The sequence below is a fragment of the Raphanus sativus genome, chromosome 4 (genome assembly GCF_000801105.2).
Source record: "Raphanus sativus cultivar WK10039 chromosome 4, ASM80110v3, whole genome shotgun sequence".
Taxonomy (NCBI): domain Eukaryota; kingdom Viridiplantae; phylum Streptophyta; class Magnoliopsida; order Brassicales; family Brassicaceae; genus Raphanus; species Raphanus sativus.
The window spans coordinates 27,028,252-27,044,215 of record NC_079514.1 but is presented as its reverse complement, the minus strand read 5'-3'; the positions used below and the strand labels follow the sequence as shown (position 1 = coordinate 27,044,215).

The following is a 15,964-nucleotide window of genomic DNA, read 5'->3' as shown; positions in this document are numbered from 1 at the left end:
TTTTAATTCTTTTAACTTTGCAATTCATGTTGCCAAACAAAACTAAAAGGTACTTCTACTAAGAGGGTGTTATTGGTTTGTGTATTTTAGTGGATTTGAAAATCTAAGCCAAATTCAGTGTTATTGGTTCTATGATTTAGAAATACATATTCAAATCCACTGTTATTGATTCTAAGATTTTAAAATAGATTTTAAAATCAAGTGTTATTCAATAGTAAGGATTTGTTTATGGATTCTATTTATAATTGGATTTGAGTGGATTTTTAAGTGTTTTTAAGGTAAAAATACAAAAGAACAAATATTGAGTTGAACTTTGTTATTTTGATTGGATTTGTATTATTGATTTTTTTCAATTTTGTTTTACGTTTGGACAAGTTTTAAATACTAGTGCTGGTTCCATTTGCTAAACACGTGCAGGACAACTTTTCAACTTGTCGATATCTCATATATATATCTATTTGGCCAACATCTCCACCTATGGTTCACTCATGTAATGGAACTGAGAAACAGGAATGCTCTTGAGATAACTAAGAGTGTTACACTAGACTGTCGATATTCATCATATATTTCTACAGGAGATCCTAGATGGTTGGATGCAATTTTGGAGTCATAAGCAGCCTGTCATAAACTAGATACACAGATATCTAGGGTGTACTGCTGCACCCATTTTCTGTTTTTAATTATTTCTCATGTTTTGTTTTACATTTGGTTCGGACATAGACTTTACCCTTTGTTTTGGGCTATATAGGTTATCTACTTTGGTTTCCTTAGGTAATACAAGCGAATCATATTTCAGTGATAAAAAATGCTAATGGCTTTTAGACTTTCTGAACAACTTCTCCAGATCCAAACATTTTCTTTTCTATAAGTCGTATCCTTATTTAGATCTAGTAACAAATCCATTTGATTGAGTTATAACAATTCACTTATTTTGATTTTGAAATTCATATCAATAACTCTCAAATCCACTCTTTTGATTTGAAAATCATTGAATTTATGGAAGATTTCTAAATCTAAGGTGGATTTATGAATCCATTAAACTACTGGAACCAATAACCCCCACTTAATAAGATAAATATTTTTTTTTCTTTCATTTTTAAAGAAAGGTAAACTTTTGAAGCTAGAAATAAAGTGAAGTAAACTGTCATGTATTTTGGGCTTAAATACGTATCACCGTAATTTACCCAATGGGCTTTAAAACTGATAAAAAGTTGACCCAAAAAAGACCAGGTGCACCGAGAGTTTGGGGGAAAAGAGAAAGATAAAAAAAAAAAAAGAAAAAAAATACTAAACAGAAGCCCTCACACCATTCTGTGTCTCGTTGTCATATAATTTCATTCGTCGCAGGTCGTGGCTATCGCATTGAATAAAGGTCTATTCATCATCGTCACATTCATCACCATCATCATCATTCCCAGAGAGATATGAACACGACTTGTCATCACCAATCTCCTCTTCTTCTCTAAAAGGTCCGTCCTGCTGTTATCATCAATCAATCTGTAGTCTCTATAATATTAGATTTGATCATCCCATTTTTTTTATCTATTTCAAATCATCATCTGTACATCGCCATTACATCCGATCGACGTCCTTAATCTGGATCCTTGTTTTGCGTTCCGATGCCGATTTCGTTTTTCTCTCGGAATTCTCCTTCTTTGATTTGTGTTACTACTGTTTGATTAAGAATACATATCAATCTATGGCTGCAGGGATTTGTTTTTTTTTTTGTTGAGAAACGGTTAGAAGAAAAACATGTCAAGTTACGTTGGTGTTGTCGTCTCTGATCCAGAGTTGCACAGCCAATTTACACAAGTCGAGTTACGAACCCTTAAATCCAAGGTAGGTGGTTCATATTTCAAACAACACCACACATCTTTCGTTTTGATGAGTAATCCAATCTCTAATTACTTGGGTGCATTTTTGTATTAGTTTAATTCAAATAAAACGCTCTTGGATCGTTTCACCGTTGGAGACTTACCTCCTGTTCTCGCTAAGCTCAATGCCTTTAGCGGCACTTTCGATGCCGACGAGATCAAATCTGTTTTGGACAAGTCATATCCCGATGCTGATCAAGAAGTCGATTTCGAGACTTTCCTCCGGGTCAGTTCTGCCTTTCTTCTCTCTTTTGATTTTTTCAGCTTTTGATGGATTGGTTTTTGTTATTAGGCCTTTCTAAGTGTGCAAGCCCGAGGAGTGGAAAAATCAGGAGGGTCAAAAGGTTCTTCCTCATTCCTCAAAAGTGGCACCACTACGGTTCATCATGCCATTAACGAAGCCGAGAAGGCTTCTTATGTTTCCCATGTCAATAGTTACTTGAGAGATGACCCTTTCTTGAAGAGCTACCTTCCTATCGATCCTGCTACTAATGCTTTCTTTGATCTTGTTAAGGATGGTGTTCTTCTCTGGTATAAGCCTTTCTTTATATCCATTTACTTGCATGTTTTTAGCTTTTCCAAACCATCCTTGTTCCTTTTTTTGTTTGTTTGCAGTAAGCTTATCAATCTTGCTGTTCCTGGTACCATCGACGAACGAGCTATCAACACTAAGAAAATTCTTAACCCGTGGGAGAGGAATGAGAACCTTACTCTTGGTCTCAATTCTGCCAAAGCTATTGGCTGCACTGTCGTCAACATTGGAACACAGGACATTGCTGAAGGCAGAGTGAGTTCTTTTACCTTACAAGTGATATTTTTATCTTTTGTTCCTTTGTTTATATAATTATTATTTTCCCTTCCTTCCTTCTTTGCAGCCATATCTCGTACTTGGGTTGATATCTCAGATTATTAAGGTATTCACTTTCCATTTCATAGGACTTTCATATTATGGTGACATTTTGTGTAATGTTGACTAATTATAAAACTTACTAACTCCTGAATTTTGTTTTTTTTTTGTTCTTGTGGCAAAATATCAGATCCAAATGCTGGCTGATCTCAATTTTAAGAAAACTCCTTCACTTTTTCAATTGGTGGACGACACTCAGGTAATATATATATATTTATATTTCACGTTTTTCCAGTGCTTTCTATGAGGGATTTATTGTCATGAGATTGAAACTACATAATATCTTTATGGCGATGCAGGATGCGGAGGAGCTCATGGGGTTAGCTCCTGAAAAAGTTCTGCTAAAATGGATGAATTTTCATCTCAAGAAAGCTGGTTATGAAAAGCAGGTTACAAATTTTTCTTCTGATGTGAAGGTAATTTGACCCTGCTTACCCTTTCTCCTCAATAACATGTATTCTCTTTTATCAGACCCAGCACTGCCCATGAGTTATAAAGTTACAATAGTCTTGACAGTGATGCATTTGTCCACTTTGTCGTTGATCCTAACCTCAGCTTTCTTTTATGTTTCCAGGACGGCGAGGCATATGCGTATCTGCTTAATGCTCTTGCTCCAGAACACTCTACGCATGCTACATTAGAGACCAAAGACCCCACCGAAAGAGCGAAAAAGGTGCTTGAGCAGGCTGAGAAGATGGATTGTAAAAGATATCTTTCTCCTAAAGATATAGTAGACGGCTCAGCAAATCTTAACCTTGCATTTGTGGCGCAAATATTTCAGCACAGGTTAGTAGCAGACTTGACAGGTTGATTAAAAAAATATGATAGCAGCGTTCGTTCCAGTGGGGTTTGAACCATTAAAGTATTAATTATCCAAAAAAGGTTTTGCTTGATAAAATGTGATGTTCTTTACATTGGTTTTGCCTCTAATGGTGTTTTGAATGGATCAGAAAGCTGATAATGAGTTCTGTATTTGCTACTTTACTAGTGCTATTTTATTTGTTGCAGGAATGGATTAACTGATGACAGTTCAAAGTCAACGTCATTTGCTGAGATGATGACAGATGATGTGGAAACTTCACGAGAAGAAAGATGTTTCCGCCTCTGGATTAACAGTCTTGGTACTGCCACTTATGTCAACAATGTTTTCGAGGATCTAAGGAATGGGTAAGCTATGGATTTCTGTTCAGTTGCTCAAAAAAAAAAAGGAGTTCTGTTCGAGTGCGCTTTATTTCTTTTTATATGCTTGTCTATAACTAAAGCTTATCACATTCAGATGGGTTCTTCTTGAAGTTCTTGACAAAGTTTCGCCTGGCTCAGTCAACTGGAAACATGCGAATAAACCTCCCATAAAAATGCCATTTAAAAAGGTTGAGAACTGCAATGAAGTTATAAAGATCGGCAAAGAACTTCGATTCTCCCTTGTCAATGTAGCTGGAAATGACATTGTGCAAGGAAATAAGAAACTCCTCCTCGGTGAGTTCAAGGCACACACTTCTAAGATAATTTACTTTATATGTCTCGCATTAGCTGTTATATTTTGCTCATAACTTGACTTTATTCGGGAAAACAATATGTAATTTCTCGTACCATCAAATGATTGTGCAGCTTTTCTGTGGCAACTAATGAGATATACAATGCTCCAACTTCTGAAGAACTTGAGATCTCACTCGCAAGGTAAAGAAATTACAGATGCAGATATTCTAAACTGGGCGAATAGGAAAGTGAAGAGAGTTGGCCGAACTTCTCAGGCTGATAGCTTCAGAGTAAGTGGCAACCAAGTCTGGATGTGATTCACGGAGACCCATCTTCAGAAACCTAATAGTTTTATGGTTGCTTTTCTCTCTGATATTAGGACAAGAATCTGTCAACTGGAATCTTCTTTCTGGAACTTCTGACTGCGGTAGAACCAAGAGTTGTCAACTGGAGCCTCGTTACCAGTGGAGAAACAGGTAAACTTTGATGTTTCAACTACACTGCGTGTTTATTCTCTATAAATTTCATTTCATACCTTTTTGAAGAGTGTGTTCTGATTGGCTTTAATTGGCACGTAAACAGAGGAGGATAAGAAGTTGAATGCCACATACATCATCAGTGTTGCAAGGAAGCTCGGATGCTCCATATTCTTGTTGCCTGAGGATATCATAGAGGTAATATATCTTATATGGAAACAGGATTTAATGCTTTTCTGGTTTTTGCTGAATCAATCTACTTTTGTACAACAGGTGAACCAGAAAATGATGCTTATTTTGGCGGCCAGCATCATGTACTGGAGCCTTCAGCAACAATCAGACACAGAGTCTAATGTCTCAGAAGATGCTGCTGACGAAGGCGATGCAAACTCTGTTACTGGTGACGTCTCCAACTTGTCCCTTGATGAGGCCTCTGACTCCTCTCCAAGCGGCCAAGATCAAGATCTGGTAACAAACGCAGACGAGGATGAGGTTGAGGTTGAGGTTGATGATGAGAATAATAAAGATGCATAGTGAGTTTGAATGGTAATTTGATTTCTGCATTGGTTTTTCTTTTGGACATTTGTGCATTGGTTTCTTTCTTGTCAATTGCATGAGATTATTGGTTTCTTGTTTTGACTGCTTCGTGGAACATTAATAAATTATTTTTCAGAATGAACCAATACCAATACTTGATGGAACTTGTGTAACAATTTACATGGATTTGTCATATTTGTATTATTAATGTCAAAGCTTTTCTTTGAGATATCTATCTATTTTATTAAAATAGAAGTATATTTAGTAACTAACCCTTAAAACTATCATTTAGTACACATCAGTATCATTGAATTAATAACTAAACTTAATTTTCAGTGGATAAATTTTATTTTTATTACATTATTAGTACCATTAATCATGTTTACTTTGACTAAATGAATATTTCTAAAAATACATTATTCATTGAAGAGATAAAATATTTTTATATTCTTGCTTTATATACATATAACTATAAGTAATTATTTAAAAAATAAAAAATCTTTTTTTTATCGTTTTCTAGTTATAACTTTTCAAATTTGATTTTTATATATCTTTTTGAATTTTTATATTATATTTTGTTGCAAATTTTCTTTTAGAAATTAGAAAATTCTTTTTGAATCTATTTTTCTAAAAAAATAAAGAAAAATTAGGTTTTTATTATATATTTATTAAAATCATAATTCTCACATTCCAAAACTTCACCATTCACCTCTTAACCTTAAGTCCTTAACTATAGATTAGTTAACTATGAGATTACAAGTGTCTATTTACATCTTTAGAAATGAAAGTAAATGTGGTTAAGGTGTATATAAAAATGATGTGGTAATTTTGTCAATTCCTCATTTCAAATATTTGTTGTCTTTTTTTTATTCAGTCAATAATTTTCTATAAAATCAGCAGATAACTTGTTTAGATATTTAAGACGAGTAGATTATTTAATTGATAAATATGTTTTAAAATGGATTTTTTGTGTAATAGCCATATTTCAAATGTAAATTAGGTAAATAACATTGATTTTGTCATGGTTAGATCTCATAGCATTTGTTTCATTTTCTCCCTGTTTTATCCTTCTTTTAAGCTGGTTTCCAGTTACAAAAAGAAATATCAACATAAAAATGTATGGTGGTATTGATTACCACATCGACAACATAAAAATGTATGGTGATATTGATTACCACATCGACAACAAAAATGAATATGGTGGAACAAACTGAATGAGTAAATGGTATGGAATAAACTAAACAGAATAGTACATATAATAAAATTATAAATAAATAATTTTTGTCATCGACTTAAATAGATTCATACTGACTATGTAAACTATACTGGTACCTCTGCAACCATGTGAACGACAATGTGAATTATATTAGAAAAACATAATGTGTTTACATGCTCGACATCTACAATTGTTTTCAATGTTCATATGTATCTTATAGATAGTAAACACCATGAAAATAAAATTATAAGCATGTAAACATTTTCATCATATGAGAACATAAAAATGAAAATATAAATAGAATAGAAACATGTTGGATTACGTATGGATACAAAATCTCTGTTGGATTACGTATGGAACCTCAAATTTCCTCCAAAATAAGAAATTTTATTTGGCAAATTATTTTAGATATCTTACCGGTTACTAAAAATTTTCAATTTTGTGGAATGCAATGTGACACACGGTGCAATATATCTGGAGCAGATGTTGAATCTATTAATCATGTTTTCTTTAAATCCCACCAACGTTATAGACATGGGCATTATCGAAAATACCTTCCAGTCATGAAGCTTTTCCAACATCATCGATATATATCAATATGAATTATTTATTTTGGAAATTACTAAGTGAGTATAATTTTAATTACTTTATTTGGATTATGTCGTACATTTGGAAGAATAGAAATGATAAGATTTATAAAAAGAAAAATGGTGATCCAATTGTATAATAGTGAAGAAGTGTTAACATATTTATACTACTTGTGGTCAAAAAAAGATATAAAGTAAGTGCGGAAAATAATGCATAGAAAATAACAGCATTGACTAGAAAATATTAAAGAGACTCAAAGTTGCAGAATTTGTTGAAGACTGGTCAAGATTGTCGAAATTGAGACAGGCTGGTCAAGGTTCGCCAAAGTGTCCAGGTTCATTCACATTGATCAGGTTCATGGCGGACAGAAGAAGGACATACGCAGGACGGTCCGTGTGGTCCGTCGGATGTCATTCACGAACCAAGTGAGCATCCATGTGAACCAAGTCTTCCGAAAGCTTAAGGATCCTTGCCTTAGAGAAATTCACAAGTGAGAAGTCCAAGATGGGTCGAACAAAGAGGCAAGGTCGTCAGTACGTTCGTCGGGGCTTGCGGTACGAACCAAACAGGCCAGAAGTGAGAAGTTGCAATCGTTTTCAGGCTATTCTCGTCCCAAATGAAGTCTGGCTCGACTATTATCCTTGGAATGTTGAATGGGTCGGGAAATAACTCCTCTGGTACAGTCGGTTCCATCGTTAGGCCGTGATTCTGGTCTAAGCTCCAATCCGGACGCGCGCGAGTCAAGACGGTGGATGGAGTACGGACTACATGATCGGATTGAATGGTACGGACGGTATGATCAGCACGAACTGGTGGGAAAACCTCAATTGGGCTGAGCTGAGCATCACGATCATCACCATTGGTCGGGTCTATGATCCGAGCAGGTCGATGCTCAATCCAGGGCGCATCACAACCCTTAACAACAATTCTACCATCAGAGAAGAAGAAAGACTAATTTCAACAACTAAATAAATGAAGATGATGTTTTACAGATGGATAGTGGAGGGAAAATGTGATTTCTCGGGGGGAAATGGTTGGTATACTTAAAGGTTACGAGGGATTGATACTAGCAAGGAGTACAAGACAAACTCACACACGATTGCATTAAATTTGAAGATTTAGTTTGAAAAAGGAATGCATGATAACTTTCTGACAATTTTAATTTGATACTTGCGACAGACTGTTCTATACTGGTGAAATGATTTCTACACTAGATAAATGAACGCTTCTTGCAACATACATAGGGAAAGTTCAATGCTATTATGATCATACATGTATTTCAAAATTAAAAATATAAAGGTAAAATAATTTGTATGTGGTACTTATCGGTTCACGTACGCACAAAATTCTCAATTTGATTTACATAGTTTTGATCCCTGTTCAGAGTCACACTAGGCGTGAGTCAGGCGGCTGATCTAGACCTAGAAATTTATCAAAAAAATCGGAAGTTAAGCGGGAATTAATCGGGGAGTAATTATAACTTGGCCTAGTGGTAAGACACTCTGATCCGGCTTCAAAATCCTAAATTTCTTGTATTTTAGCAATTTTTGGATTTTATTCATTAACTAAGAAATTACATGTTTATCCTCATTTTTTCAATATAATTTTGTGTAAACCTAGTCACCATCCCTGTTCTTTAAACACAATTTTTCATTTTGTCATTTCATTTTGTTGATTATAACATTAAAATTTAAACAAGTATCCATTTGGGTTTAATTTTCATAGTTTATCAATACATCTCCTATATATTATTTTAGGAGCACTAAAAAAATAACCTTGCATTGATGTGTGATTTACATGAGTGCCATTTACACTTGGCAACTCCACATGCACTCTCATCACTTAAATCTAAAGACCCTTTATTAACTAGAATAATTACAGGATTTGCCATCACCCGTCACATTATAACATTAACTATAATATATGATTCATTGAGATTTTCTAACCAAACAAAAAAAAACATTGATAGTCAATGCTATATGATTGTCAATATTTTTAGTGATGACAATCCCCTATATATTATTTTAGGAGCACTAAAAGAAAACAACCTTAACTTGATGTGTTATTTACACAATGCCATTTCCTAGGTGGCATTCTCACATTCACTCTCACCCCTATCTTGAGAAAACCCTTTCATTACTAGAATAGTTACATCTTTTTGCAATTGTCAAATCAGTCCAAAATTTGTTATAAAACATGAATCATTGTTACGATCATTAAAGATAATAAAAAATGATTAATTTTTTAATCAATCATTTACGAGTTGATTTTGTTTTTCCATATATAACATTCCCACGTAGTTCCATATTAAACCATTTCCTCCCAGGCCATCATTTATGTGTTGACTTTGTTTTTCCATATATAAAATTACGTGTGTTAGATTTATTATTTTTTGGTAAAAAGTTAAATTTATTGTTATTACTTATTATAAATATAATATTATAATATCAAACCAAAGCCAAACCATATATCAACTGAAAAATATATACCAAGTTATCATCTAAATCAATTTCAATTAGTATATGGTTTGAATTTTCGTAATATAAAAACGTGAATTTGGTAACAATAAAATAATATAAAAACGTGAATTACGAGCTATAATATATATTTGACTGATTGGGTAGATCTTTCAAAACGGAAGCTCCGAGATTTTTTAAATGAGGAATAAATATAAATGGTGACACAGAAGTAGTTATTGTTGATATGTTATTCAATATGCTTGGTCTATGGTAAAATACCTTAGTGAATTTTGTTTCCTAATTTCTGGAAAAATAATATAATACTTTCCAAAATTTTGGAAATTTTAAAATTATTGAATTGGCGACACAACAATCGTTCCAAACTCAAAACTTTGTGCCTAACCCCTAAGTTTGATGATTATATATATCAAATGAAACTCATTTATACAGCATCACCAACAACCTCAAACAAAACTGTTATACCAAGCAAAAACAGAAAAAAGTTCTATGGAGATCACCGAGTTACAGAGAGCTATTATTCGAAAAACCTAAGAACAAAGTTCTGTTTAGTTATTCCTGAGTTTGTACTCCTCATTTTTGTTTTGGTAAAATGTACTCACTGTTTTTGTTTTTTGTTTGTTTTTTTTTACTGAAACTCCTCATTGTTATTATATCATTTTAGTCTTTGTAAACAGTTGCATTAATATTACTTCTTCTATACTGATCTTTGGAAATAGGTTCACTGAAATCAATAGGATCGCATATGGAACTAACGTTCAGGATTTACAATATTTTTGGACCTCCACGGATGTTCATGTTATGTCGTGAGTTTTAAGTTTATGGCATATTGAGTGAGGAGAAGGTAAATTACCGAATAGCTCTTGCAAAAATGGTCTTATATTACATTATATATATATATATATATATATATATATATATGATATGAAATATATTATCACGTGGTTTCAAATATATGGAGACTTTTGAAAGATGTTCTCACATTTTGTTTGATTCTCTTTTTTTTGTCACTGCTTGATCTTCTTCCAGAGATAAAAGCTCCTTGATTGTTTTACTCTTTTTTTCTTACATACAGAAGCTAATTTAAGACTATTTTTCAGGATTCCAAGCAGTGCCTTTTGATGGTTACATCATGTTTTTATTTTCTGAATATTAGTTTTTTTTTGCTATGCAACTTTGACGTTTTCTAAAATTTCGCATCCTGATATTTTGTTTAATTCCTCAAAAAGGATTGCAAACGAAGGTTTCAACTGGTGACACTATTCACGGCACTATTCAAGACACTATTCAAGACATTATTCACTGATTTTTTTAGAACTTGCTGATCAGCCTGATAATTTCTTATATATTTTATTCATGGTTTTATTTTTCTATTTCCTGTGTTTCGTTTTTACTTATATTTAGAATTTTCAATGAACACAAATTTGGACTTATATTATCTTTACATCATAATTTCTTTTATTACTATTTGTTTATACTTATTCATTCAATTATATGTTATATGATTGAAAAAACAATTAAACGAAACCACAAGTTTACAAATAAATAAAAATATTCGTGTGGTTTGTATTTTTATTTTACTTTAAAATTCATTCTTTATTTCCATAAAATCGGATCGTCTTTTAAAATCATCTCACTCCGCGTAGGGCGCGTGTTATCACCTAGTGATTTTATATAATGCGTGCATACATATATAGTTTTATATAACACATGTGACCATCGCTAATGTTATATACTTTTATAGTTCCAATTACATTTTCCTCATACATTTACATTTACATATATATCATATATCATATTATAAAATCTTTCTTAATAATAACAAACAATATAATGCATTACTATGAAAATGATGAAATGATAATGCATTATTTTGTATGAATACATCTTTTTTTTTGTCAGCAACAATACAGACTCATATCGACTCTGTTGAATACATCTTTTGATCTGTGATTATAATGTTATCTCGAAATCAAGATTAGGTTGATAATTCTGTGATCTTTAAACTATGAAAATATAAAAAAACAATGCATTACAATGAACATGTTAAAAAAAATATATTGCATTCTTATTTATATGAGTCCAACTTTTTGATCTGTAAATATAATGCCGTCTCTATATCAGTTCAGAATATATTTTTTTTCCTTTTTACAATGAAAGTGTTAAAATCTCTAATGGTTATAACAATTATAATGCATTCGTTTTGTATGAGTCCAACTTTTTTAAAAAAGTTGCTGTAATGTCGTCTCTATATAAATGTTATATACGTTCACACATTCATAGTTAATGTAGGCTCTAATTTCATTCGTATCTCAATCAAATCCCTTATTAAAGTTCTTTGTGTTAGTATTGGCATTAAAAAAATGTATCAATCAAGGTCATATGATATCGTGATTGATAAAACCTTAATGTTTACCGACTTTTATATATTTTGTTAAACACGATTTTAGTAACCAAAGGCAATCAACATTAATTGCCTGATGATATGCGTTTGAACATCTGAATTAATTTAGGCACATTTGTACACGATTTTAGTAAACAAAGGCAATCAACATTAATTGCCTAATGATATTAATTTATGCACATTTTCAATAAGACGATTATGGTTAGTTGTCTTTATCAAATATTGTGATTGTTTCACATAAGAAATTTTGATTTCATAATCAATATTTACGTATCATTTATTATCAATGCGTAATCCATTTACAAAATAGAATTAAGAAAAAATTTAGGAAATTTCTATTAGAATACCAAGTTTAGGTAAGTCTTATGATACACATGTTTATATGAGCCCAATAATGTTCCAGAAATCGACACTCTCAGACTGAGATAATACATTTTTCACATATTTTTTAACTAATGTTTTAAATTTGGCAATGTTATATTTTATTTAATTCCTCACTATAGGAATGCGAACGAAGGCTTCAACTGGTGACAATAATCACGGCACTATTCACGGCACTATTCACGTCCTTTTCTAAGAACTTGCTGATCATCATGATCATTTCTTATATTTTTATGCATGGTTTTATTTTTCTATTTCATATGTTTCTTTTTAACTTATATTTGTTTCTTAAAATGAAAACAAATTTGGACTTATATTATATTCACATAATAAGAAATTATATTAGTATTTGTTTATTCTTATTAATTAAATTATATGATATATGATTGAAATAAATAATTAAACGAAACTACAATGTACGCAAAAAATACGTGTAGTTTTAAGTTTTTATGCATTTTAAATCATATTTCTTTTAATAAGATCTGATTATCTCTTAAAATAGTTTCACTCCGCGCAGGGCGCGGGTCATCACCTAGTTGTTTTATAAAATTAAAGCATCAGTATCATTGAAAGCTCTAAATCAAAATTAATCATAATATTATATTAAGTATAATATTTTTTAAATTAAAATTTAATTACATAAAAATTTTGGCCAATAATAGTATGACAGAACTAAGAAGGGTCTCTTAAACTATTTTCATAGTTTTTGTGCCTTCCACTATTTCTTCTTCTCTTCTACTTTTTTATTTGTTTTATTATTATTTCACAAAAATGTGTTGAGATACTTACCGTTGTGCTGTGTCTTTTGAGTATCCAAATTGAAGGTATTTCAATGAATCTCTTTCCATTAAAAAATTTAATTAAAATCGATAAAAGAGATTCTAAATGGTGGCCAATGAAATGAGTAGGAATCTTGAAGTCCTTATCATTCCTTGCAATTTACATCATTTACAACGACTATTTGTTACTTATGATTCCTTTACATTCCTTGCAATTATCGTCTATTATTCTTTAAATGTTAAATAATGTAAAGAAATCATAAGTAACAAATATTCGTTGTAAATGGTGTAAATTGTAAGGAATGATAAAGAATTCAAAATTTTCGCTCTTTTCCCTTCTCACCATTTAAACCCTAAGTTTAAAATATTATATTTATATTAGTAAGATATCCATATTTCCTTACGCCTATTTACTTAGAATAATAATCTCGTATATTCTTAATAAGGCAAAAAGTATTATGTCATACTCTTACGAATTCTCACATGCTCTCTACTCTTAATGAAATAAGAGATTTCCAATTTTGCCAAAATTGAATTTTGAATTTTAGTTATCAAATTCAAAATTTAAATTTTAAATTTTAGTAAAACTAGAAACCAAGTTAAAGCAAGTTATACCATTGTCCAAGAATAACTTGGTGTAACTATGTCATAGTTTTACCAAGTTATACTTCGAGGATGGTATAACTCAGTATTACTAGGTTCTAATTTTATCAAATTGTACATTTATCAAGGCACAATTTGGTAAAACTAAAACTTAGTTATACCAAGTCATACAGTTTTACCCGTTATTTGGTAAAACTGTTTTTCTGGGTTTGTAGTTTCATTTTCGTGTTGTATTCTGATATCTGCGTTTTCAGATCTTAAAAACCAAAAATAAAAAAATAAATCGAAACTGACAAAAAAATTGATGGAGTAATAGACAGAGAAGAAGGAGAAGGAGGCTGAGGAGGAGCGGAACAGAAGAAGGAAGAGGCGGAAAAGGAGGAAGAGGAGAATGAGGTAGCAAAGAAAGAATATGAAGAGAAAGTAGAGGAGGAGGACGAAGAAGAAGCAGAAACAAAAGAGAAGATGGATGAAGAGACAAGAGGCGGAGGAGAAGAACGAGAAAGAGAAGAGAGAAGAAGGAAAAAAAGAACAAGAGAGAGAGAAAAAGAGTAGAATTTAAGAAAATAAGAGAGAATGAGAAAAATAAACGTAGATCTAGAATTTAAGAGAAGGAAGTTGAATTAGGTTAAATGACATGTATTGTAAATAAGTGAATTCATCAAGGATCAATTAGACTTTTACTTATTTTTTGAATTAAAAATAAATGAAAAAGAAAAGAATTAAAAGAGAGGAGTATATGAGGATATAATTTTTGAATGAAGAGTATATCAGCAATTGATTCATGAATTTTTTTGGTTAACTTGGTAAAAATTCAGTTCACCGGCTGGGCACTCCGATTTGGTCCCCCGCCAAACTACGGTGAGCACATGCCTAGTGCTTCTCCTGCGTAAATCTTGTCAAATCGAACGTATTTCGATTGAGTTAATTTAAAAAAGGGAGAAATTGGTTTTTAGACTAAAAATGATATTATGCTAATTTTTAGTAACATTTTTTCTTCTAATATCATTTAGTATTTTCTAAAATAAAGCAAATTAAATAGTTTTATAAACAAAAAAATTCAAAATAGTAAATACTGACGAAATACTTATATCTACGTATTGATATTTTTTTTCCAGTTCTTAAAGTGCTTAAATCATAATTTTATATTTTGTTCTAAAAAGTAGAAAACGTAATCCATTTTTTTCATTGAATATACTATGTTTAGAATATGTGTTTTACGTAATAATAGTAATCTAAAAATATTTGGAAAACACATTGTGCACTTAACTTATCGTTTTAAAATCTGTAGAAATCGAAATCTACACATTACTATAGATCTAAAACTTGTAGAAATCAGAATCTATACATTACTATGAATCTAAAACTAATAGATTTCGACTTCAAACATATTTACTATATTGTACACTCTACGGATAAGGATAATTAGTTCCAAAATAGAGAAGTGAATATTTGAAAATATTCAGTTTTTTAAAAATTTATTAATTAAATCATTTTTAAGAATAAAAGCTAAAAAATCAATTTTCTATTAAAATTGTTTTTTTTTGAAATAGAAAATTGTTTTTAAAATATTTTTTTATAAAAAATAGAAAATAGATTTTTTTCAAAAAATAGAAAATCCTGATTTATAAGATCAAATTTTAAATTAAAAATAGAAAATTATAAAATCAAATTTTAAATTAAAAAATAAAAATAAAAATGGCGAATTTTAATTATTTTGGTTAAAAGTATATTTTAATATTTAACAATATTTTTTTAGTTATAATTTCGAATATTTTTGAAATTAGGGGCAGTATTGTTATTTTGAAAAAAAATTAGCCTAATAGAACATTAAATATATGAAATCAATACCATTAAATCAGAATCATTCACAACTTATGCCCTTAATGAATATTTTAAAGTTTTCTAAAAATATCCTTAATGACATGAACAAACAAAAAAAATCATTAATGGCATTAGTGTCTTTTGATTTTATGGGCTTATTTCAACATTTAGATGGACTTACTAACTAATTAAATGGGTTATGTTTTTATATAATCAAATTCAAATTCCATAAACTTTTTAATATCTATACCACAAATTAAAGTCTGTAATAATTTTAATAAATTGATATTAGAGATTGAAATTTTGTAACTACACGGAATAAGACTTAATCAAAAATATTATTGGCCAGTTTATATGTTTAGCAATATTTTATATAAATTATAAATCTTTAAAATTATATAATAGCCCAAATAAAAATTTCG

At 30.8% G+C, this 15,964-nt stretch overlaps 1 protein-coding gene across 1 annotated transcript; it reads left to right on the top strand.

The window, feature by feature from the left end:
• The first annotated feature begins 1,299 nt into the window (after window positions 1–1,299).
• LOC108828976 (fimbrin-5) lies at window positions 1,300–5,408 on the top strand. The gene is made up of 15 exons (XM_018602621.2): window positions 1,300–1,469; window positions 1,710–1,839; window positions 1,930–2,100; window positions 2,167–2,405; window positions 2,490–2,661; window positions 2,750–2,788; window positions 2,912–2,980; window positions 3,081–3,197; window positions 3,356–3,567; window positions 3,790–3,948; window positions 4,058–4,257; window positions 4,390–4,547; window positions 4,637–4,733; window positions 4,840–4,931; window positions 5,007–5,408. The coding sequence occupies exons 2-15, from the start codon at window positions 1,753–1,755 to the stop codon at window positions 5,265–5,267; spliced, it is 2,073 nt and encodes a 690-aa protein (XP_018458123.1). The 5' UTR covers window positions 1,300–1,469; window positions 1,710–1,752; the 3' UTR covers window positions 5,268–5,408.
• The last annotated feature ends 10,556 nt before the right edge of the window (window positions 5,409–15,964 follow it).